The following is a 25,243-nucleotide window of genomic DNA, read 5'->3' on the forward strand; positions in this document are numbered from 1 at the left end:
GTTAACTATGTTAAATAACTAATTTAAGGGATGTTTCATTATACTTATTGTTAAATAAGTACACAAATAAGTAGTAAGTAGTCAGCGTGACGATGGCCGTCCTGTTAAGCCCACTGCATATCATGGCTGCTAAATACAATACCACTTTCTTAGGAAACCATAGCCAAGAAAAATGTAATAATAATGGGTTATGCATTATTACTCACCATTCCGAAGAGTTTCACTGTACTGCATATTTGTCGGGCTGACGCTATTTGCCGGACTGCTGAAATAACTCGCTTCGTTCCCTCCCAACCTCCCGACCCCGCCCCTCAGCTGCACATCGCTAGTAGAACCGAACCCAGAACTCTGATCTTCGAAATAAATTTTACTGGAACCTTCTATCAGATCGTTCTCGGACCCAGTCATGTGACTGTACGCAACCCTGTGGTCGTGATTTTTCTTTTTTAAATTGACATTTTCGCCATAGACCTGATTGGATAATCGGGGCGATGTTATACGAGATTCAGAGACGTCGTTGCGAAGATCGTGATAGTTTTCACCATCGTTTTGAGTCACATGTTCGGATTCGTCTATTCCATTTAAGTATGTCAGTTTACTTTCATCCATCACGAGACTGTTTCGGTTTTGTTTGGGTATTGTGTTGACATACGTCGACGACGTTTCGATCTTCTCGGGGTCGTTAGGTTGACAATTTTCGGTGTTTTTTGGTTGCAGCGGTGGGACAGTTGGCGGAGTAGGGGTGTCGAAACTCAGATTTGATGTCGGTTGGGTCAACATATCAATGGTGAATGCAACTTCCTCGGAATATTCGTCGTTTGCAGCATTGGGCTAGAACAAAGATCAAACAAGATGTCACCTTGTTAATTAATATTTATTAAATTATCATTAAAGGCAGGAAAGGTACATCTACTCGATTATTTCATCCAAGTATTTTGTGTCAATGCTTCAAGATGGTCCAAATTACATACACACACACATCTATAAAATGATATGCTGTCGTTTCATTTACATACACACATTCTTTTAGACAGCTCTCATGAGAAACACGAGAGATTATGCGTGAGATGATTTGTTTAGTCAATGAGTTGATAAATTATATTTGACTGCTTTTCACATGTTGTTATTATATGATTGGTGAGCAGAATGGCAACATTTACAGATTGATTTTTTTATATTATGGATTGTTGTCAGTTTGTTGTTTTGCCATTATAGACAAATACCTAAATATCTTATATCACGTTATAAATACATTTGACTTCTACTCTTATCCCTTATTAGATTATCATACTAGATCCTAAACACAAAGACAACTTAAACAAATACAAACTAATACTACTTTCGGACAAGGGGATTTTGAGTATTATGCAATTAAAATCTGCAACTGCAAATAAGTGTCTATCGCAAGAGGCTAAATTAGCAGTTCATAATGGAGTTCTGGTACCAACCCTAATGTATGGAAGCGAAGCATGGAGTTGGAAAAAAAGGGACGAAAGTAGACTGAATGCTGTTGAAATGCGATCCCTCAGGCGAATGTGCGGAAAAACAATGTATGATAGGTGCCCTAATGTCGAAATTAGAGCAGAATGCAAGGCTGAGTTAAGCATTATCGACAAAATTAAGAAAGGTCTTTTGCGATGGTTCGGTCATGTGGAGCGAATGAATGATGAAAGAACGGCTAAAAAGATTTATGATGCGAATGTGTCTGGTTGTAGAAGTCGAGGAAGGCCGAGAAAGACATGGCATGATCAAGTACAACAAATTCTTGAAAGTGGTCATGTGAAAAGTCGGAATAATCGACGTGCGTGCATTAGAAGATGTATGAATGTGAAGGAAGCAAAGGAAGTGTGCCAGGACAGAGTGGTGTGGCGTTCTATCCTCTCTGCCTACCCCTCTGGGGAAATGGCGTGATGGTTAGTTAGTTAGTTAGTTAAAATCTGCAACCTACTTCCACTGTTTATTAAAATAATTAGAAATGAGAAAATGTTCAAAAAGGCTGTAACAAAGTGGATAGTGGAGCTAGGTAGAAGTAAAATGGATTGTCTCATTCGCCCAATCCAATATTGAATCAACTGCTCCACAAGTGTATAGCTTATGTTATGTTTTTGATCTTTCATTGTGCGTTTTGTAATATAAATAATATAGATGTTCATAATGAATTAATGCAGAATGTCCGTATGAGGTTTTCCCAGAGCATGAATTATGTCATATACAAAACCCGTATGACTTTTGCTCAGAGAAATCTCTCATTTATCGCACTGAGAGTGTTCAATATTTTGGAAGAACGTATTAAGCTCTCAAGGACAAAAATTATTTTCAAGAAAGGAGTTAAGGACTGGCTGTTCCTTAGTGGGAGGGATTTGAGTAGGAAACTCCTTGATGATTTTCCAAATGCTTGAGTTTACTGTTTACCATATCGATGTGCCATATTTATGTTTTTTTAAATATTTTTAATAATTATTTTTTATGTTTCTAATCCTATATTTGTGGTGATATACTCATGTGTCTGTGTCATATAATTGCTTGTCCCATCTCAAAACAGGACTTTTAGTCCCATAGAGTTGGGACTTATTGTCTCAAAAAATGTACAATAACCTTATGTATGTAAATAAATAAATTATAAAGATAAATAGGTAGTGTTTAAAGCTGTCTGAACATTTTGTTAATTATCTCTGTTTATTAAGTTAGTCTTCTTTGTTTATTCTCAAATGTAAAAATATTTTTAAAAAGTATATTGTTAAGTGTCCTCGGCACGGGTAACCCCAGTGAGGTCACATTATTTTTATTATTAATCATAGTTTATCATGGAAAAAAATATGAATAAATAAATAAATAACCGATAGCGAGTGTATTATAGATTTTATTAATTCGAATTTTTTAGCAGATCTAAGCATATCAGCTGCTCGCCTTAAGCTAAATAAAGGTAAAATAACATAATTTAAAACAAATGTAACTGACCCCATTGGCTTCCAGCAACGTGTCGATCTTCAGAAGAAGGTTCAGCCTCTCCCGGCCAGCGGCGACGGCGTCCCTCTTGCGGCAGGCGCGCTCGTACTGCTCGGCGAGCACGGCCAGCCGCTTGTGCAGGAGCAGCGCCCCGAGCGCGCGCCCCCCGCTGCACAGCGCCGCTGACGCTGCCTTCAGCTTGCGCGCATACTCGAAGCGCTCGGCTGTCCAAACAGATCTCCGGGTTTTAGGGTTTTTAGGATAATGGGGGGCTGGCGTCTGGTATAATGATTACAGGGAACTAACTGGTTTTTCTGCTGCGTATCTAGGTGGATAAAAAGTACCGGAATATTGGAGGAACACGAACCCTGGATGAAAGGGGAAAGCCAAAGTAATTGGGACTCCTGGCCTATTGAAGCACTGAATGAAAATCACTGTTAACATTCACCATTTTGGCAATGTTTGAATATTCTTATTTCTTCAATTCTTCCATCTGCTTTTGTTTTGTGTTTTTAATAAAACGAGAATATCTGCATACTCATTATTTAACCAAATATTTTAATTTTGAAGCTATTTTTAAGTCATAACTAACTGAGCTAGGAAAATATGGACCTACCCAAGATGGCTTCGTGCTTCTTCTCCTCAAGTTGGCGGATGACGGCGACTACCTCAGGATCCACATACATTATAAAAGCCAGGTCATCATACGGGGAGTAGCTCTCCGCGAGGCCGGCCACTTCGCTGTTCTCTGCGTCCATCGAGACTCCAAACACATTCACGCCCATGAGAGCCACCTGGTGACAAAATGTCATATTATTGTCCCCCGAACTAAGGCAGTAAGGATGCATGACGAGATTCACACTGGTAAAAATGCCCACCGAAACTTGCCCACCACATACCGCTCACCGCATCTGAGGACTTAAGTCTTCTTGGCGGTGCCAACACACAAAACTTTAGTCCAGAGCTTAGTTCTCCCACTCCTTGATTACGCAGATGTCTGTTACCCAGATGCTAATTCTGAACTGCTTGATAAGTTGGGACGATTGCGAAATGTTTGTATACGTTTTATATTTAATATTCGCAAATTTGACCACATAACCGAATATCGCACGCAACTACACTGGCTCAGTATCAGGCATAGAAGAAACATTCACATTCTATCACTTCTTCACAATATTTACATAATCCCACTTCGCCTGTTTATCTGAGAGAGCTCTTCTAACCTCTATCGCAACATGGACTATCTCTTCGTTCTAGTAACGAGAACCTTTTTAATACCCCCTCACCGCTCTAATTTTCTTGCCTCTTCTTTCACAGCAGTAGCTGCTCGATTGTGGAATAATCTACCCACCAATGTTAGAGTTGCCTCGCCCCTTCTTTATTTACATTTCAATCAAGATTGAAATGTCACTATCTAAATGTTTGAGTTGTTCCTTTCTCATTCTTTTTTCCTTCACATCACCTCTCTACCCCTTTTTTAATAATAAAATAGTGTAATTTTTTTAGTTAATTTTTGTATAAAATTATGAGATTCTGCACCATGAATGGTGAATGTTACACAGTGTGTAAAGTGTCCACTTAAACCAGCCATTGACAGGTCATAAGCCCTGTAGATGCCTAGACTTCTATATTACCTTCTCTTAAATGTTCTTCATCTCTGTTGTAATATGTGTGAATTTTTATGTGAGACAGCGTGGGACGAGACAAAATACTTGCTGTTGATTTTCATAGTTCAAACTATGCCAAATACTCACCACGGTTCCACATGTTAGCGAACAAACATGGAAACTTAGATTTATTTAATTTATCTTTTTTTTTATATACTTGTGAGTGATTTTGTAATTTATCTTTGTACCAATTAAAATCATTACTTTTTAATCACTTCTTTTCTAAATTATAAAAATGTACCAAGTGTAATACTCGTTTTACTATTTATGCTATGATACCTCGCCTCTGTTACTTCAATACTTTTTATATTTAAACCCTTTATTTATTGTTAATTTGCTGCATACCTATGTTATAGTTTCATATTTAATTTTTCTTTATTATTTCCTTATTTTCTGCTGATTTTATTTCATGTATTTATATTTTTTATACTGTGTTCAGGTGTTTTGTTTTATTATTATTGTTTTTCAATATTATTTTATACTTTGTCAAAGGCGTAAGCCGTCCAAATGAATAAATAAATATAAATTGTATATGTATATAAAGTGTTAAATAAATAAACAACACTTTTTAGAAGCCTTCAAATTCTTATTAGAAGCCACCAGATCTGTATATCCGACTTAACCTATAAAAGGGCCACGGATAGAAGCGAGAAGCTCCATTCGGTGACAATAGAGAAGGAAAGGCACAAAAACACAAATTTGTTCGGAAGATTGATTAGGATATTTGCTGCTGGGCAAAGTCCTTCGGGGGATAAATATGATATGCATGAGCCTACCTGGTTGTGCGGGTTCTCCTCTGTGCGATGCGGCGGGGCCATGCGCAGGCGCAGGTAGGTGGCGGGCACGCGCGGCAGCGAGGCCGTGCGCAGCTCGCGCGAACCCGCGCCCGGGGGCGCCAGCGCCACCCAGCCGGCCGCGCGGTACTGTGGGCTGCTTGGCGTGCCGGCGCCCCCCGCGGAGTCGTGCACCAGCACCTCCACACGCTCGGCTTGACGGGCAGAAACTTGGCGTTACTAGTGCGCGGTGTAGGGCAAAAGGTGATGGAAGTTCGAATGATGATCACGCAAATGATAAAGTTGATAAAATTAATATTTAAGACACAAATTAGGAAGCCAACGCTAGGTATTTTTTTATTTTTTTATTTAAATCTTAAAATAGGGCACACATATCATACATATTGTTATGTGTGTTCTAATAATAACATTGCAAATATATTTAATTTATAAATTGTTTATCACATATGTCTTGACCATTATTTTAAATTTTGATATGTTTTTTTCTTCATAAATATTTTTTTCCATTTTGTAATACTTTTTAATTGCTTTAAATAAAATTGAATTTTGTGACTAGGTTATTTTAAGTAGGTACTTACACAGTCCCACTTCTCGCATTTTATTTTTCAAAAGTTTTACAATTCAAACTGACGTGTGTCTAGCTCAAAGTTTTTTTCCGAACTGACAAATAAATTCTGCACATTAGAGGATAAACAACGGGAGTCACATTGAACAAAATGTTGAGGAAACAAGATTTTGTAATTGTGCAATTCCCAAAACATGATAACTTTTAAACAAAAACAAACCATCACGCCGTTTCCCCGTAAGGGTAGGCAGAGAGGGTAGAATGCCACATCACCCTATTTTTGCATACAGATCAGGTTTCCTGATGTTTCCCTTTATAAAATATTATTTGAAAGGGTGTTTTTACACTGGAATATTTCATAGTCCCTGGACTGGTACCTGAAGTGTAAGACTGATCACCTTACCTTCATGTAACAAAAGTGATCAAGATACGTTGCGATTGGTGTACCAATACAGTGCCCTATGCACCATTAGGTGTGGAAAGGGAATGATGATGATGATGATCTTCAAGTATTTGTTGGATTTGGTCATGCCATATCTTTGTCGGTCTTCCTCTATTTCTGCATTCATCAACATTCGCATTGTAAATATTTTTGCTTGATTTTCTGGGCCAGATTGCGAAACTCCTAATAATTTTTTCCAAAAAATAATTATTTTTTTGTTGTTTTTAACGTAATTTCAAAATTAAGTAAATCCTTGATTTCTCGAACAAGCAGTCCCTTCACAAACCCCTACCCCTCTCCTACTCAGCCGCTTCCCTTGTCCGATTCTGGTGCGTATCGCTTCGTTGGTCAAATACGTTTTTATCGCAATTTTTTTGTCGGGGTTTGCGGAAGGGAAGTCGGAGAAATAAAAGATTTACTTCATTTTGAGATCATGAAAAAAAAAAATTTTAATTGACTTCTTGGAAAAGTTTTATTAGGATTTTTTTAAAGCTTACCATGAGGAATTTTTCTCTGAAGTTTCGCGGTCTGGCCCTGAAAACCGTGTATGTACGTCTTAAATTTCAGTTTTTAAATAAATAAATTGAATTGGATAGATATTCAAATTTGGAATTAGATATTCAAATTTGGAAGGGATTTAAAGTTATTGTAAGTTTCTACACGTTACTGTTAAAAAAACAAAATTCATCATTCTGTGGAATATATTTGTTACTATTGTTAAGAATTGTTTTAAACTTCTTTATTAGTGTTTTTTTTTATTTTTTTATTTCTTTTCTTGAATTAATTTATAAGTACAAAATATTTCTCTTGATATTTTTTTTACATCATTATATATTTTTATACATAAATATATACTATTTACCTAAGTATTAGTTTTAAATAATAATACATATATTTTTTTTTTTTTTAATGTTATTCAAAATTGTTTTCTTAGTTTTTTTTTTAAACTGGTTCAAAGTATTTCTAATACCAAATTATTTTTTTTTTATGGATAATTCTATAACTGGTAATATTTTATTCTTTTATCTTTTTTAGACTTTCTTAATTTGTTAATTAATAATAGTGTTTTAAATGCTCTGTATTACTTATAATTATGCTTACATTTATGTGTATTTAATTGTATTTGTAACTAATATGTAAAAGGCATTAGTGTCGTTTATTTCAATAAAATAAAATATGCATAGCTGGCATCGAAATGTGTATGCAGGGACGCAATACGTTAAACCAACCAACCGGATGCTTTTCAGACTTCTCCACTTCCCTACTTCCTACCAATCCTTCAACAACCACCGAATTATATTAAAACCAAATATTTTTTCAATTTTATTTTGTCACAAACTGGGGTATGAGCTCCCTGCATCCACGAGCAAAAATCCTACAATTGTGAGGGAGTAATGCGATAACTCACGTATCAGGGTCTGGTGTGCCAGGAGCTGGACCCTGGTGACAGCCACACGCGTCTCCAGCTGCAGCACAAGGTCGTAAGGGCCGGGTGCATGGGGGGCAGAGCGCCATCCGCGCGTGGCGGGCCCCGCAAAGCCCAGCTCACTGCCGAGGTGGCCGGGGTCTTCGCCTGAGGAAACAGTGTAATGTGTCGACTGTAGAAGGTTGCGGGGGAAAAGAAGACAGAGGAATAGAGTGACGGGGTCAGCTACTCGATTACGATTGGGTTAGAGAGTGGATGGGGTGGAAAGGAAGAGACACAAAAGCTTTATTGTGTTACTGTTTGTTATTTTTATTTCGCGGTATTGTGTATTTTATTTATTTATTAATTTTTTGGAAATACAGGTTGTCTTTCAATATTTACATTGTTTACATTATTGTGGAAAGCAAAAAATAAAAAGGTAATTTAACTACTTACTTGTGGCGTAAATAACATGGAATCCAATGCGTTTCGGCATTTTAAACCGCGATTTAAAACACAATTCATATTATGTTAATAGCCATTGTTTTCATAAACATTTTACCCACTTTATCAAGGAGTTTATTTAAATCAAAACGCAAAACTCACAAACAGTGGGCTTCGAAACGTACAGACAATAATTTATTACGTAAAAATCGATTTAAGAAATTCGATTAAATTTTGGCTAATGTCACTATTTTTAAACTATATTTATGAATTTTTCAATGCAATTCTTTTGAATACCGACAACCGTCCTAAAACTCGTAGAGACAGACATTTTTCACATTATATATGTAAACAAATCACAGAATAACACAAAATTTAGAGAAAACGAATTGAAGTTTCCATTATAATATTTATTTTTATAGAAAAACAATATATTTTGCGTAAAATTGTGACATTTTCCGCTGATTTTTGACAGAAAATGACGTCTGGGTGAATACCAACCCCTGGACAAAAAAAAACAGGGATGAGGAAAGTTCATTCTGGAAACATTTCCATCTGTCAAAGCAGAGGAAATTAAACTCTACGGAAGTTGAGTTAAGTTTTAGTTTCGTATGGCAATAATTTCCGCATTGGTGCTTTCTGATACGAATCAATATATTTTTATTTATCGTATTATTGTAGTAAAGGTGATAGCACATGTTTTCAGCACAGTATAAAAAATTGCGATGTTTTTTTATGTGGCACCAGGAACTATTATTAAAAAATAAAAATACGCGTCATATAAAAAACGAAAACACCTTTACAATGTAGTACTTTAAGTAATTGGTACACATATTATTTATATTTTTATGTATTTCATTACTTAATATTTGTATTTTATTATATATTATTTTACATTTTTCTTAATTTTTTTTTTTTTTTGCACCACAACAGGCCAGGAGGCCTAATTACAGTGGTGAATTACATCACAGAGCACCCAGGCTTGAGAAAAATCACATTTTAATTTTTGTGTTCTCACCGGGAATCGAACCCGGAACCTTCCGTGCGTGAATCAAGCATCTTGACCAGTACACCACGGAGGCCGCCAACATTATAACATATACTCTAAGATTATAACTGTAATATTCATGTTTAAGTAACATATGTATTCTTGGCACATATATATACCTTATATTTGTATAATAATGATTTTTAATTTCTTACATTTGATTAGCTAGGCATTTATAATTAAGTAGTTTTAGTTTTTTTTGTTATTGTAATATTAGTATAGGTACTACTTAAGTTTTAAAAGATAAAAAATCTCCATCTTAGAACAGGCTGAGCCATGTTAGACGGAGACTACCATAAATAGAGAGCACTCCGTTTTCATATTTTATTAATTAGTTTTATAGAGATTCCAGATTCCATATAAATCAACTAACACCGCGCTAGAATGAACCTTTCCCAAACTTCTAGATGTAGGTTCTGCAGTGCAGATGAGGAAACACCTATACGTGTTCTATGTGAATGTGATGCTTTACATCATAAAAGGAGCCTCGTTCTCGGGGTACCACTGGTTTAACCTGAGAATTTTAAAAAGCTCGCCCCCTACCTAATAGCCCGATACTTTACGGATCCGGGCTCGAAGGGGGAGATTTAGCAAAATATGAACTCTCGCCTTCCACACAGCAGCCAGGATCTTCATAGACCTGGGCTTAGAGGGCAAGAAATATTTTATTTTATTTATTTCGAATACAAACAGATGTACAGGTTAAATGAATATTTAAAAAAAAAAAATTATATAAAATGCATACATAGTAGGGCCTGCCATCCAATTATATGTATTCACTAAATAATACTGTAATACAGCGACGACAGCTTGAAGCTTAAACTATATAAATAATAAATATACTATATATTAAAATAAGATAAATATGGATAAAACAAGGAGATAGTGGAAAGGAAAAGAAGAAAATTGATAAGGAGTGGTAAAGGATGATTGAAGGAAAGTGAGAGTGGAAAATTGCATTTGATTAATGATTAAACGAATTATGAATGAAGAGCATGAATCAAGCCTATTAATTCTCTTCTGTACATATTGTATGGAGTGTTAAATATATCAAGACTATTAAATTTTTTGTTAAATGTTTCACAAATACGAGGGATTGTAGAAATATTCACTGGGACCCGTCACAGTAGATCTTCACAGGTCGCAGTGACGTCAGGAGCTTGCATAGCTCTGACCCCCACCTCTAAGAATAATAAAGATGTATGAAGTCTAAAATCTGTCTCCTAACTAAATCACAAATTATCTAGACCAAAAACGATGAATGAATAAATAATAAAACACAATTGGGTTTACGAGTAGCAGATTTATTAAAAAATACATCACAATAAGTCATGAATCAATCGTATTATTTAAGCTATGGCCAAATATTGGAGGGCCTATCCAGATGAGGAGCGTGGAATGTGTCTTGTCGTAATGCTTCTTCGTGTTGCTCGCGCGCCTGACTGGCCCTGTTTCTCCAGAAACATCGAGGAATCTGCCCTTGGCTGGTACACTCGAGCTGTTTTACTGTCGAAGACAAAGACAACATGTTAAAAAAATCTATTTATTTTGCATTGAATTGCTTTCGTTATAATACTGTGTATCAGAGAAATATTTTTATCTTATTTTATTTACGAAATATTAAGTATAGTTAAATCATTTGGAGGCTTAAAAAATGAACTCAATGAGGAATTTCAGTCCTACAGGAAATTGGATACAATAATTTATTTCTTGTGCTGTAAAAATTGGAGCATTGAATTGTACTGCCAAGTTTCCTGAAAATGTACAAAAAAAATATATATATATTTTTTACAAAAAAACTACTTCAAACGATTTCTCTTTTGTGGCCCCGAGAGTGTTCAATGTCCTGGAAGAACATATTAAGCTCTCCAAAACGAAAACCATTTTCAGAAAGAGTGTGCAAGTTTGGATTTTGTCTAAGGGAAGAGATCATTGCCAGTGGCGTATTTAAAATACTGTTTTGCCTCTATCTAGACTTGTACATACTTCTTTGTTCCCTGGCCTTGGTGGCCGCAGCTCTCCTGGCCTCCACTTGTTCCAAATGGGTGTTGGGTTCGCTGAAGAGCGAGTCCACCGAAGGAGCGCTCTTCCCGAGGGCAGCCGGGAGGCTGATGCTGGAACGCTTCTCGTCCAAACGCTTCAGGGACTCTCTTGTCGGGCCTGGGACGACTTGGCCGTCAATCGATTCTGGGAAAATAGTGGGTATCTCGCATCAAGCAAAGTGGGATAAAGAGTGATATTATCAATCGTTCAGTTAACTAATCAGACATCTGTAAATGAAAATTTAGGAGAAATTTTTCGCTCACGTTGTAACGTCTTTGAGATTTGCACTTGTTAAAATGTCCAAGAGAAATTGTGTATGAGTTTTGCTGGACAGTGTTAAAAAATATATTTAACACATTCGAGGCTCTCAGTATCAAAGATGGCCAAAAATCACATACCTATTTTTGAAAAAACTTCGGAAATCTATTTTCAGAAAAAAAAATTACATGAGAATATTTGATGCCACTAATACAAGTATTAAACATGCAGTTGGCCGCTTTTGATACTATTTTTAGCATTTGGCCATCTTTGATACTGAGGGCCTTATTTTAGGACATTTAGTTTAGTCATATTTACTTAACATAATACATTATTTTAGTGATCAGAGCCACACTTACCCAATTTAATAAATGTAGTGATCTCAATGGATCAGTCACATTTACCAAATTTAATACATGTAGTAATCTCAATAGATCAGTCACATTTACCCAATTTAATACGTTTAGTGATCTCAATAGATCAGTCACAATTACCCAACTATATATTGATCTATCAGTCACTTGTACAGTGTGTAATTATGTGTGAGAGATTGATTGTGAGGGTGGGTGAGTGTGTGAGGGTATGCGTGAGTGGATGTTACAACGGTGTGAGGGTGGACATGTATGTGTAGGTATTAATGCATATGTGTCAAAAAGACATGAAATATAATTTCATAAATATGAGGTGGAGAAGCTACTACCTAAAGTAGCGTTTACACGTGTACAACACAATATTGTGTTGATCAGATCTATTGTCCACGTGTAAACAGCAATTTGACTGGTCATTGTTCCAATACATTGTCACAGAGATAGACGGGTAGGCTATCTCAGTGGGACAATGATTACCCCTACCACCGTGTTCAGCTGCATTTCACTTGTGTGATCTTGCACAGTCAGATTCCAAGGACAACAGTGATTTGCAGGACGCGTACGTACTGCTCGCACCCATTTTTGTTATTTAATTCGTCCTTTAACAATTCTAAAGCATCTTGGTATAAAATAAATAATGTTTTTCGTGAACTCGCTCCTAATAAGCGTTGTCCTGAATTCATTTTTGCAGCGCTCGTGTGTGAATTTTCCCAGCGTCCGGTCATGTACGGTCAAGGCTGTTCACGGAGCTGGGACAAGACAATATTGTCCTATTTATTTTATTGCCCTCATGTAAACGGTACCCAAGTATTAGAAAAATGTATGTTTTTTAAAATTTGCATTTTTGTGATGAGGTGTATTTTTCACAACTTCATTCCGTATCCTTTATTTCCCACCTGCTGACAAGCCTCTGAAACAGAGGCTTAGACAGTTGTTCATTTAATTAAAAAATTCAAGAAAGAGTTACATTTACCCAACTTGAAGCATTTGGTGATGAGCGTCTCCTTGTACAAGTGGCGATTGCATATTGGATTCCCAGCCAAATCCAGCCGGGTTAGGTTCATCAGCTTGGCCACGCTGCTGGTCACCGATTCCAGGCTGCGGAAGTTGTTATCCTTGGCGTTCAACTCCACTAAGTTGTAGAGATAAGGAATCTCTGTTAAGTCTGTCAGCTGGTTGCCCATTATGTTCAAAACTAGGAGTCTTGGCTGAAAAAAAACAATAAGTCATTCAACAAATAAGAGGAATAGATTCATTTAATTGCGTTTTGAGTGTGCCCAACATGACCAGTAAATTTAATACATTTTATCAATTTCATAATTAATAAATATAGTAAAATAACATTTGGCTTGACGAATGTCAAAAATATAAAATATATTTAGAGCGAATTTTTACAATTCTAATGACATAACTATCAATGTATTCAAAACAAGTTTTCAATTATAATTTTCGAGCTCAAAAACGAGCTCATATAAAATGGCCCGCAGTTGGCATTACGTCATTTTGACGTCACGCGTTGACTGCCGACTGCGCTTCTAATAAACATTGCGTTCAAGATTGGCGCCAAAACGTCATACCTGCTGTTTGTCCTGCAGGGCGCAGAACGTCTCGGGCAATTCAAAAATGCATAATTTGAACCAGTCTAGAAAATTTATCTGACAAATATTGACACCGTTCGCACCATTGCTTATTTAAAAACAAAAATAATAAAAAACGAGAAAATGCTCGATTTTGCTGTTATTAAAATAAGTAGATATTGAATTGGTATTATCTGTCTTAATTATTTATTACTTATTTTTCAAATTAAATTTACTACTTTCAGCGTTGCCCGTATGGACTAAAACTTAGGCCACCCATTTTATATATGAATATTAGCGACATTTATTTTTTTAACAACTTACACCAAGAGCCTCCAAGCACCGCGGCTCAAAGCAAATAACATCCCTCGTATCAATATTTTGCTTCTCAATGTGCAGCTCTTTTAAATTCTTCAATCCTTCTAGCTTCTCTAAGACCGTTATGAAATTATATCCCAAATACAGCTTTTTCAAATTCCTCAGGCACTCCAGATTTTCTATGGTGGTGAGTTTGTTCCATTGAAGATACAAGTGAGTGAGATTGTACAGAGTTTCGAGATTCTGAATTTTCTCAATGTAATTGTTGTGTAGATACACAACTATAATGTGCTTCGGCTCTGTCAATTGGGGCTGAAATGAAATAAAAAAATATAAGCAATGTTTTGAGTATGTCCAAATGCTTGCAGACTGGCTGGATTTCTTCCCTAGGGAGTTAATCATATTCAAATTTGTTGCAACAGAGAGGGGAAACATTTTTGAGAAGGGATATGAAAGTCTAGGCATTTACAGGTCTTATTTTTCAATTTCAATTTTATTTATTCATATACAGTGTTTTTTACACCCTGTCACATCCAAAACCACAATGATCAGTATGGACAAGAAGACATATTAGCATATTTAAAAAAAATATTTAGAACAAAGAATTTGGTTGTGGTTTGTTGTGGGTTGTGGTTTATTTATTTATTTATTTATTTATTTATTTATTTACGGACAAAGTCCATTATAAACATTACAATTAAAAGAAATTTTTACAAAGGAATAAAAAAATATAAGGAACAGAAATAAGCAGCAAAGACAGATGATAGATTTTTTAGATTAAGTAAAAAGCATAGGCTAACTATACAGATTCTTTAGCTGATTTGTAAAGAAAGACATCCTTACACCATAATAATCAAGATCTTGATGATCGTTCACCCGCCTGATCATTCTGGGCAAAGGCGACTGTGCACCATAATTGGTCCTGTAGTGACCGAGGAAAAGCAAGGTTTGGAAAATGGTTGCTTACTTCTGCAGGGGAGAAGTGAGGGGAGCTTGGTTGTCGGTGTATCAGACTCCCCCTTTTCCCCCTCGTTTCTCCCCTGCAGAAGTAAGTAGTATTATTTTTTTTAATTTTATTCGTTCCAAAAAAATATTTTAATGTGCCAATATGCCTGTTTGCTCATACTGATCATCATGGTTTCGGATCTGATAGGGTTTAATGAACACCTGTATATGTACATTACAAAATGGAATATCTTAATTCATACATATATAAATAATTAAAATAACAAGGTAAAATTAGGTATGTATAAAAATAACACATTAGTATACATAATATCTAGAGAATAATATGTTAAAAAAGTAAGAGAATCTTGTAACGAAAAACTCCCTCAGAGATGTGAAAAATGTCAATATGTATAAATATAAATATAATTATGGCCTGTCGTTGGCCGGTTTAAGTGACCACTTTGCACACCGTGTAACATTCACCATTCTGCCTGTGTTTGAACATCTACATTTCCTCAACTCTTCCATCTGTTGACTTTTGTGAAGTAAAAGAGCTGAAGTAAAAAACCTTTATCATGTGGGCGACCTTTATGATATTTAACATCCTATTCCCTGCTCATATTCTAACTCTCCTGTCCTCACCCTATAAACACGTATTTAAAATTATTATTTTTAAACATCTAGTAATAAATGGTATTAACTTGTAAATATGTTATATAATATGCAAAGTTTTCAAAATATTAAACACTAAGTCACTTACTTGTATAAAATATATCACTAACACACGTGTAAATATCTAAATAAACGAAAAATCGACCCTGGCTAGAACACCCCAGTTGGGAGGTGGAAGGCCATAAAAAACGAAGAAGAAGAAAAAATATTGACTATTACTGTTACATACATATTATAATACAACATTCTATTTTGTATTTGAGTCAATGTGAGAAAAATTTCAACAAACTTACAATTGCATTCAGAAACTTGTCATTCAAGTAAATATGTGTTACTTTAGCAGGTTTTAATTTCAGGCCAGATTTACTAGCTAATTCAGTTGAGTTCACGGCTTTTTGTATTTCCATTTCAGTAGCCAACCTTTTCTATAGATAGATTATTGATTTAATAACTATATTTTGCAGCTTGTTAAATTCAGCAAAAACTTTTTTCCTTGAGTAACCTAAATATTTATTGACCAATTAAAATTTTGAATAGTTATTTTTAAAAAACACTTTAAGCTCAAATTTTGTAATTCACGAAGAAATATATGTGCTTTTTTTTGTTTACACCTACGTTTTTTGAATTTCGTTCAAGGAATAGACAATTTGTAAAAAAAAGCTCTGGTTCTCCTTTTCGTAAAATAGTGATGCTCATAACTAAATTGCGATCTTTTTAATAACTTCTATTGTACCTTTTTAAACCTTTACTTTTCAACCTTTGTATGGAAGGCATAACTGCTACTTATTTTTGTTTATAAATTTCATTATCTATTATATAAGTAAATTTGTATTGTAAAAGCCGTCTGGGCATTTAATGTTTCATAAAAAAATATTCCAAATTACACTAATTTACATAATTTACGAGTGCCTCGTGTTAAGCCATAAAAAATTACAATAATAAAAAAGTACACAATAAAATAATTTATATTATAGTAAAATGTGATGCAATAGAAGATCAGTTCAGAAAAATAATATTTGTTACATTAAATAATATTATTTTTGAAAGAATTAAAATTTATTTTTTACTTCTTTTTTAAGTTAGCTCATATTACAATAGATATGTAAACTAATATTAACACTTACTTTAATTACATTTCTATTTTCATAATCTTACAGTAATAATTTCAATTTAATTTATTCCGACAGAACTTTATTTTATTGGAATCAAAATTATTACAACACTAGCATCATACCATAGAAACGTGAATCCATGTTTATTGTCTGAGCACGCTAAGCAGTCGCAATCTATGGTCGAAATCGCCGAATTGCGTCAAATTTGCGAGTGAATGTCAAGTCGAATAGAAAAACAGTGATATTAACGGAAAAAGACGTTTACAATTTTTCACTATCTGAAGTAATTCCCTTAGCCCGTTCTCATTGTATTTAATTTTCTGATTGCTTTGACTTTATATTTGTAAGTATTTTATTGTAATACTCCTATACTTTACTTCTAAAACGACCACCCACCGCTTAACCTCCAATAACTCAAAACATATCCTTATTTCACTTTCGCCCAATCTCGATGGATTTCATGCCCAGGCTATATTCATTTATTTTTTATGCTGATGCTGCCGCGCTTCTTGCTTGCAACAAGATCTGAAATTCTTGGTAACAAAAGTCTACGATGTATGCAAGGAAAGCGAGCGTCTTTAAAATATAGCTTGATTAAAATGACAGTTGTCAGCAAAAGTGACGACATAACTTTGTGGTAACGTCTAAGGAGTGATTTATATTGACACGAAAATTAATTCGTATCTGGCATCAACATAAATGTATAAAATTAGCTTTAAAACTAAAACAAACCTAATTATTAACGACGTTCTTACAAGGTTACATCATTTTGCAAAAACTTTAGAGATGGGACAAATTGATCAATGTAAATTGATTTAATAAAAAAATAATTCATTTGATGTTGTTCATGAAAAAAGTATAATTGTCTTATTTTTTAGTGAATAATTGTGTTAAACACACTATAGGCTTCTTTTGCGTTTCTATATCAATTTTCGGAAACAGAGTTTCATGTTTTCATGATAAAACGGATAAAATCGATTTGATCGGTACATGATCAGTGATCAGTAATTTCCATCACTATTGCCATTAGTTTGACAGCTGTCAATTTAATCAAGCCATATTTGAAGGACTATAGTGAATGTTGATAAATCGAAAGTAATGATTTTTTAAAAGGGAATAAAGTGTAACTAAATGTGAGATCAGTGTGAGTGGAGATATACTGAACCAGGTCTGGTATTCCAAACGCTCTCGCGGCCGTATTATTTCGTGTATCGACATACAAAATATACGAGAAAAACTGCTTTATGAATTCATCAATAAAAAAACATGTTTTGATATAGAATCTTGTACATTTAAAGTTTGAATGAGGTATCATTTGATATTAGATTCCTTTTACACACAATTAAATTACTTTTTTAAGTTATTATAACAAACAAAGAAAGTGATTCTTTTCAGTTAAGTGACCTAATATAAATATAAAATAATATGTTCAACACATAATGACATCAGAGCTTTACAACGGCTGACTATTTTCTGCAAAACGCACATCTTAGGTTATGTGGTTAGCCAGACTTTAACAATCTTTAAAACTGGTCAAATACATAGTTAAATTATTTTTTGTTTTATAAAAAAAAAACAATGTTTGCATTATTTATCATTTGTCAAAGTAAAAAACAGTAAATTTGATTCACTCTTTTGACAAAAGTACTATTATCACAGATTTATAGATTCTATGGCTGGCTGCTTTCTATATTCTATATTTCTATATATAACTACGTTCAATTGTCCTTATGGACAATGGAAGCAGGCTGTATACTAGAAGTAGCCCAATCCTCTTGTGCGCCTTTCTTCGGTCAGTGATTTGTATTGTAAGAAAAAAAATAATTAAATGGTTGCAGGTCAGGATGGGTGAGCGCTACAACATCCACAGCCAGCTGGAGCACCTGCAGAGCAAGTACATCGGCACGGGGCACGCCGACACCAGCAAGTACGAGTGGCTCACCAACCAGCACCGGGACTCCTACTCCTCCTACCTCGGCCACCCCGACCTGCTGAGCCTCCTGGCGCTGTGCGAGAACGAAGCCAAGGCGCGCGTCCGCTTCAACCTCATGGAGAATATGCTGCAACCCTGCGGGCCTCCGCCGGACAAGAACGACGAGTAATCTATCTCCTACAAGCTTTTATATTCATATTTATTTTGTCTTATGAATAAACTATTTCTATTATTTTTTAAAACTTTATTCTCTATTTTCTTTGAGGTGAATTTGTGCACACGTTCATAAAAATACAAATAGTATTTCACACACTGCACTAAACTGTTATTTTAAAACGTCTTCGCGAAACACCTTAATTTGTGAAACGTTAAATGTTATTGCCATATTGACTCATCATCAATGAGGACAAAACAAAATTGATGATTGCCTCCCAAAACCTCGGCATAATCCCCCACACCTTCACAGCGGGAAACTACCAATTTGAGGTGATCAAGTCCTTTACATGCCTAGGTTCCAAAGTCACCAGTAACAACAGTACACAGGAAGTAATCAGGAGGAGAATAATGGCTGCCAACCGTTGCTACTATGCACTTCAAAAACAATTACGGTCCAAACTAGTACAAAAAATACTAAAATAATACCTCACATACAAATAATATAACCACTAGATCCTCAACACAAAGACAACTTAAACAAATACAAACTAATACCACATTTGGACAAAGGGATTCTGGGTATTATTCAATTAAAATCTATAACCTACTTCCACTATCTATTAAAACAATTAGTAATGAGAAAATGTTAAAAAAGGCTATAAAAAAATGGATACTGGAGCTAGGTAGAAGTAAAATGGATTGTCTCATTTGCCCAAACCAATATTGAATCAACTGCTCCACAAGTGTATAGCTTATGTTAGATTTTTGTTCTTTTCATTGTGCGTTTTGTAGTATAAATATTATAGATGTACATAAATTCATTATAAATGCAAATACGTAGTGTTTAAAACTGTCTGAATATTTTGTTAATTATCTCTGTTTATTGAAGTTAGTCTTTCTTTATTCTCAAAGTAAAAATATTTCAAAAAAAGTATATATTTTTAAGTGTCCTCGGCACGGGTAACCCTAGTGAGGCCACATTATTTTTATTATTAATTATAGTTTGTAAGAGAAAAAATATGAATAAATAAATAAATACTGCACAAAACTCTGATTAAACCAATCCCGACGTATGCCTCCGAAACCTGGGTTATGACAAAGAATATTGATGGAACCATAGCAGTTTTCAAAAGAAGAATCCTCAGAGTTATCTATGGCCCTGTGAGAGAAAACAACCATTGGTGTCGTCGCTAAAATAGAGAGCTATATGATATCTACCGAGCGCCCGATGTAATTAACTTCATCAAGGTGGGACGCTTGAGGTGAGCTGGCCATTTAATTAGAATGGACGGCGAAAACCCCATAAAATGTCTAACTCTCTCTGTGCCACAAGGACGACGAAGACCAGGAAGGCCCAAAATGCGATAGATGGACTGCATCAGCGCAGATATGACAATGTTGAAATTGAGGAACTGGAGAGGAAGGGCAGCAGACCGGCAAGAGTGGAGGAGACTCCTGGATTCAAACAAAGCCCACCCAGGGCTGTCGAGCTTATGATGATGATGAACTGTTATTGCTACTTTTACAAAAAAAACCCTTTTTGAACACTTTTTAAAGAGACCACTGTGCAGAAAATCAAAGAGTTTGTAAAACGTTAGTTATAAACACTCGTGCCATTTAAAAAATATGCATTAAACAGCAACCTCGCGTCTTCTACCAATCGCCAAAAGGTGTAGCAGCTCCAACTACAATCAACAAGCAAAATTCTATAGATTTATTAAAGAAGTAAAAATGCTCGATAAAAATAAATTTATTGCTAAATCTTAAAAATACTTAAAACTAATTTGCGCTAAGTTTATTATGCTCGCTCTCTTTCCTCTTCTCCTTTTCCAATTTCTTTTTATTTTGCAAATAGCTGTCCAACTTGTCGATGAGTATAGCCTGCAAGTCGGCATTGAGAATGTCACAACTCGGCTTGATAGTGTCCACCATAGTCAGAGTTCTGTCGAGAGACATCGCTCCGTGTTGCCAAAACTCTGCGATCTGCTCGAGGACCGGGAGTTGAGCGATGACGGCGACGCCGTGGTCGGACTCATCGCTGGCCGTGCTTTGAAGGCAGTAGATCTCTTCAGCGGCCGTGGGGTCGATGATGGTTTGTTTGCCCTGAACGCCGACGGTAACGGCTGTGATAATGTCGTACACGGGGATCTCTGCATCGGCGAGGGCGAGACCAGCGGCATTTATGGCGGTGGCCAAGATGCTGCCATCATTCTCTAAGACATAGATAAATATGTCTACCTGCAAACAATTTTGAAAAAGATAGAGCTTAAGAAAGAAATATTACAAATTAATATAAACATTTTTTACTGAAAAAACCTGTTTAATGTTTGCCTAAGACACATAAATTGGTGGTGTGGGGAGAAAAAGAGGAAGAGATAGATCCCTTACAAGATGGACCAATTAGGTTAGGACAGCAGTCAAGGGAGAGTTGGAGAAGAATTGTCGGGGTGGCCACAAAGTGTCACGATCCTCAGCGACTCAGAACATTCACCATTCTGCCTGTGTTTAAACATTCACATTTCCTCTTGAACCAGCCAATGACAAGTCAAGCCTTGTAAATGCCTAGACCTCCATATTCCCTTCTCGAAAATGTTTTCACTCTCTGTTATTTAAAAGAGTGATTTTACTTCAATAAAACTTCACCAAACAATAAATAAATATTTCCAATGGAGGAGGGAATTCAAAATAGGTTAGGACGAATGACGAAACCATTTAACTTCTACCCGTCATCATTATGCAATGGGTTGTGGTCCTGTGGCTAGTGTCTCGGACTCACGGGGATCAAAGGTCCGTGGTTCAAACCCCACTCTACCTCAACTTGATTCCCATTTTTAATGGTGAGTTATTTACAACTCGTTAAAAAAAGAGCCTTTAAAATGAAATATTTGGGTAAATCATAAGAACGCAAATATTTATTAAAAAATATATATATATTATTATAGACTTTTAAGGCTTGGAGGGCGAGAACTATTCACGGGGACCCAGTGAATGGTTCTCAGTGGGGTCACAGTGGCGTCAGGGCTTAAAGCATAGCACTGATCTCCACCTCTAAGAATAACAGCCTTTAACATTTTATTGTCATAATGAACAGTGGAACCAAGTTTTAATAGATTTTTATTGCATAGAACTCAAATTTCCTACAAGCAAGCCAGGTCTGTATGCATAGCTGGAGTAGTATGGTGTTCCATCCTTTCTGTCTACCAGTGGCGATTTTTTTCATAAGAAAAATGTTGATAATACCTGGAAATTTTCCAAGAGGTGTCGGAGCACAGTTGGTTCCAGGGCGCTGCGTACAGAGGAAGCGAGCTCTCGTTCCTCGTTTCCGGGCTGGAGCCCGCTGCGGTTTGTGCAAGAGAAAGGAGCGTACTTAAACTCCACAAACAGCTCACCGTTGTAACTGAAATAATGACAATTATACAATTTTTTATTCTGCAGTTTTTTTTTTTTTTTTTAATAAATAACCCGCTAAGCCTCTATTTTGAGGCTTGTCAGCAGGTGGGATAGAGGGGATATGGAAGGAGGTAGTGAAAAATATACACCACATAAATATATAATTTGAATGAGTTATGTATTAAAGTAATGGATAATATATCTACATAATATAATATATCACAAAAGTACGTCGTTTGAGTTGATTTCATGGATGAGAGTTGTTGTATCACACAGAACCACAGAAAAAAATCAATTTATAGTATATATTACTTACATTATATTATGTACATTCTATGTAGGTACAAATGTATGATATTTTTTTATAGATTACCTGTGAATAAAATCACCATTCGCCACTGCTATGTTCAGAGCGCATTGTAAGGTTATAAATGCCAATGGAATGATGTTATAGCTCCCATTCTAGACAAATTCTTATCAAAGTCAAGTTCCTTGATTTTAATATTGGCTCTGGCGAAGTTCAGCCGTCGTTTTTATTATATGTATATCAAAGTAATGATTAAATAATGAATTAAAGTCATAAAATTAACTTCAAGATTTCCAAACGGAAAGACAGCATTTTTATTCTAGCAAGTTAAACATACAGTCCACATTCAAACGAGCGCTTCAAAATAAATTCAAGTGGTCTAAAAACAAAGTGTTTAATTTAAAATGTATAATTGGCAAAGTAACTTTACCTGAATTCAATTTGTTTGGGAATCTCCCTGGGCTCGTACACTGTTGCCACAATTTTAGTGTTTCCCATTTCTACGTATGCTGATCCTTTAGCCTGAGTCACCACTCCAAGGCGCCCAACTAGAAACAAATGCGCGGTTAAGAGGATGCGCTGTTTGACTTTTCTTCATACAAACGTATCCCTATATTTTCTCCCTGGATTATAACAATTGAGTTGAATTTTATCTTTCAATTTTGACTTTTTGATTTTAATTCTTAATTTTAACTTTTTGATTTTAATTCTTAATTTTAACTTTTAATTTTAACTTTTAATTTTAACTTAATTTCAATTTAAACTTTTCATTTTAATTTTAACTTTTAATTTTAAACGTTTGATTTCTACTCTTAATTTATACTTACTTACATCTACTACCTGCATCTAATAATTTATTGTTGGTTGTGTTTTTTTTACAATCAAATTTAAATGTTCATGGAAGCAGAGAGAGAGGGAGGAAAGTAGAATAGCTTTACAATGTCTTCTCCTTTTTATGTAATATTTTTATTTTTACTTTTTTAGAATTAAATTATTTTTCCCCTCTCCTCCTGCATTCATTAGTGTGAAATCTGTAATTGGTCTTACTTTTTTTAATTGTTCTTTTGTACCTTGTTCTATATAAAGACTGTATGATTTCATTAATAAATAAATAAATATTTTTTTTTACACACTATAGAAACATTATTTATTTATTTGACAAATGTAGTTTGCATTACTTTACGGGCTGTTTAACCCATCAGTCGCTCAATAGAAATTGCACAGAAAAATATAATTCAGATAATGTACAAAAAACATAAGACTATTTCCTAGTAATGAATTATACGTAGAGAGTGGACTTCTTGGTTTTAGAGAATTATATTTATTTCAGTGCCTGAAATATGTTCACTTAAATAGGGAATTATTTAGTAATAATTTAAATCGTATTAGCAATAGATCCGATAGTGTACTGTCAGTTCCAGGATGCAGAACTAAGTTCGCACAGAGACTCTCCTTACATGTTGGTCCAAGAGCCTTCCATCTTCTAACTAAGGAATTACTAAACATTAAATCACTGGTACAGTTTAAAGTAGGTTTGAGGTCTTGGATTAGCATGGAAGGAACAGAGAGACATTAAAAAAAAATATATTTAAAAAAAAGCATACTGCAAATAAATCCTGTTTTTTAATATAAGCATATGTGAATTTTCTTTTCTTTTCATGGTCATGTTATACCATATTTATATGCTATAAACTTATTGAAAAAGTCCTAGAATGGCCCACGCTCAGACGCTGAAGTATTTGTGGGCATTTTTCCCAATTTATGTTATGGCTTAATTTTAAGATTTTAAAATATGTATGGAAAAATAAACAAATAAAAAAAAAATCAGACTGTAAATATAAAAGTCAGAAGTTAATGAATAGAAAGCAGATAGCTGCTAAACTGCCGATATGTATAGAAAAATAGATCATATTATCCGCAGCTGGGACAAGAAAATATTATCATATCTATTGTATTGTCCACACGTAAACGATACTTTCGATAAGCACTACCAATTATATTTTATGGTAATAAGTTTTACTCACATATATCTCTCAATTCGTTTAGTTTTCTTTTATCCTTTCGCAACCCATCATCATCGAAAACATCGGCTCGTATTTGTTCAAAAGTTTTGATATTTTTTGATGAGTACAAACGGTACGGAGTGGTACTTTCGGGTCCAGCAATACGCTTTGTGTCAACGGGCATTGTTCAAATTTATAAGAAATCAATGTTATTAAATATTATCGAGTATACACTGGAACAATAATTTACAATTTCACTAGACCCGCGATCTTATTTGACAGCGCACGTGTATTTTGATAGTTTCGATGTTTGAAGTGAAGTTGGCGTTTATCTCCCAAATGTCAAAAATATATTGTGCTGTTCACATAATATTTGTCTAGTCATAAATAGCTTATACTGCGTTACAAAACCGGGGTTTGTTGTAAATAAATATTTTTCACATATTTCTGAAATATTTTTTGTTTTATTTTATTTTATTTATTATATACGCCCAGAGGGCTTTTATATGATAAGCATAAAATTACAATTCAAGCGTTTCATTACAAAAGTTAATATGCAGGTCTAATAAATATATGTATCTAATAAATACTTTTTTTTTAAATTTCGAATTACACTATGCTTAATAAATTATACACAAATAAAGATAAAATCTACATATACGAGTATAAATATGAATCGCCGTTATTGGTCTCACAAAAACTTTTGACAGATTTCAACATCTTCAATATGTTGAGTCGAAAAAAAATAATATTGTAGTCTTTCATCGATTTTTCAGGTTTACATTCGAATAAAATGCATTTATTTAAAAATTCGGAGGATGTTGTTTTTTTGAATATTAAAAAGTTT

General features: G+C 34.8%; 4 protein-coding genes across 5 annotated transcripts in view; 1 reads left to right on the forward strand and 3 right to left on the reverse strand.

The window, feature by feature from the left end:
• LOC148271876 (uncharacterized) overlaps window positions 1–8,828 on the reverse strand; it is a 28,013-nt gene extending 19,185 nt beyond the window's left edge. Inside the window, 6 exon segments of the mRNA XM_088240809.1 lie at window positions 207–831; window positions 2,959–3,170; window positions 3,563–3,740; window positions 5,390–5,601; window positions 7,823–7,987; window positions 8,276–8,828. Of these exon segments, the coding sequence (XP_088096935.1) occupies window positions 207–831; window positions 2,959–3,170; window positions 3,563–3,740; window positions 5,390–5,601; window positions 7,823–7,987; window positions 8,276–8,315 (1,432 nt within the window). The 5' untranslated portion in view covers window positions 8,316–8,828.
• A 1,766-nt stretch (window positions 8,829–10,594) lies between these two features.
• On the reverse strand, window positions 10,595–16,167 carry LOC148271877 (uncharacterized). Of its 2 annotated transcripts, XM_088240815.1 has the most exons (6): window positions 15,789–16,117; window positions 15,392–15,466; window positions 13,882–14,187; window positions 12,954–13,188; window positions 11,298–11,498; window positions 10,595–10,817 (listed from the first exon to the last, which is right to left on the reverse strand). In XM_088240815.1, exons 2-6 carry the CDS (start codon window positions 15,425–15,427, stop codon window positions 10,666–10,668), a joined length of 930 nt encoding a protein of 309 aa, XP_088096941.1. In that variant the 5' UTR covers window positions 15,428–15,466; window positions 15,789–16,117; the 3' UTR covers window positions 10,595–10,665. The 2 variants fall into 2 exon arrangements, with proteins under 2 accessions (XP_088096941.1, XP_088096940.1); XM_088240814.1 differs by lacking the exon at window positions 15,392–15,466 and having other exon boundaries at window positions 15,789–16,167.
• A 585-nt stretch (window positions 16,168–16,752) lies between these two features.
• Sf3b5 (splicing factor 3b subunit 5) lies at window positions 16,753–18,787 on the forward strand. Its single transcript, XM_088240813.1, has 2 exons — window positions 16,753–16,950; window positions 18,446–18,787. The coding sequence occupies exon 2, from the start codon at window positions 18,452–18,454 to the stop codon at window positions 18,707–18,709; it is 258 nt and encodes an 85-aa protein (XP_088096939.1). The 5' UTR covers window positions 16,753–16,950; window positions 18,446–18,451; the 3' UTR covers window positions 18,710–18,787.
• Window positions 18,788–20,428: 1,641 nt separating this feature from the next.
• On the reverse strand, window positions 20,429–24,717 carry LOC148271879 (exosome complex component MTR3-like). Its single transcript, XM_088240812.1, has 4 exons — window positions 24,418–24,717; window positions 22,824–22,941; window positions 21,937–22,093; window positions 20,429–20,934 (listed from the first exon to the last, which is right to left on the reverse strand). Exons 1-4 carry the CDS (start codon window positions 24,578–24,580, stop codon window positions 20,476–20,478), a joined length of 897 nt encoding a protein of 298 aa, XP_088096938.1. The 5' UTR covers window positions 24,581–24,717; the 3' UTR covers window positions 20,429–20,475.
• Window positions 24,718–25,243: the final 526 nt, after the last annotated feature.

This window comes from Micrasema longulum, unplaced genomic scaffold (assembly GCF_059751315.1).
Source record: "Micrasema longulum isolate JH-2025_06_02 unplaced genomic scaffold, ASM5975131v1 h1tg002612l, whole genome shotgun sequence".
Classification (NCBI taxonomy): Eukaryota; Metazoa; Arthropoda; class Insecta; order Trichoptera; family Brachycentridae; genus Micrasema; species Micrasema longulum.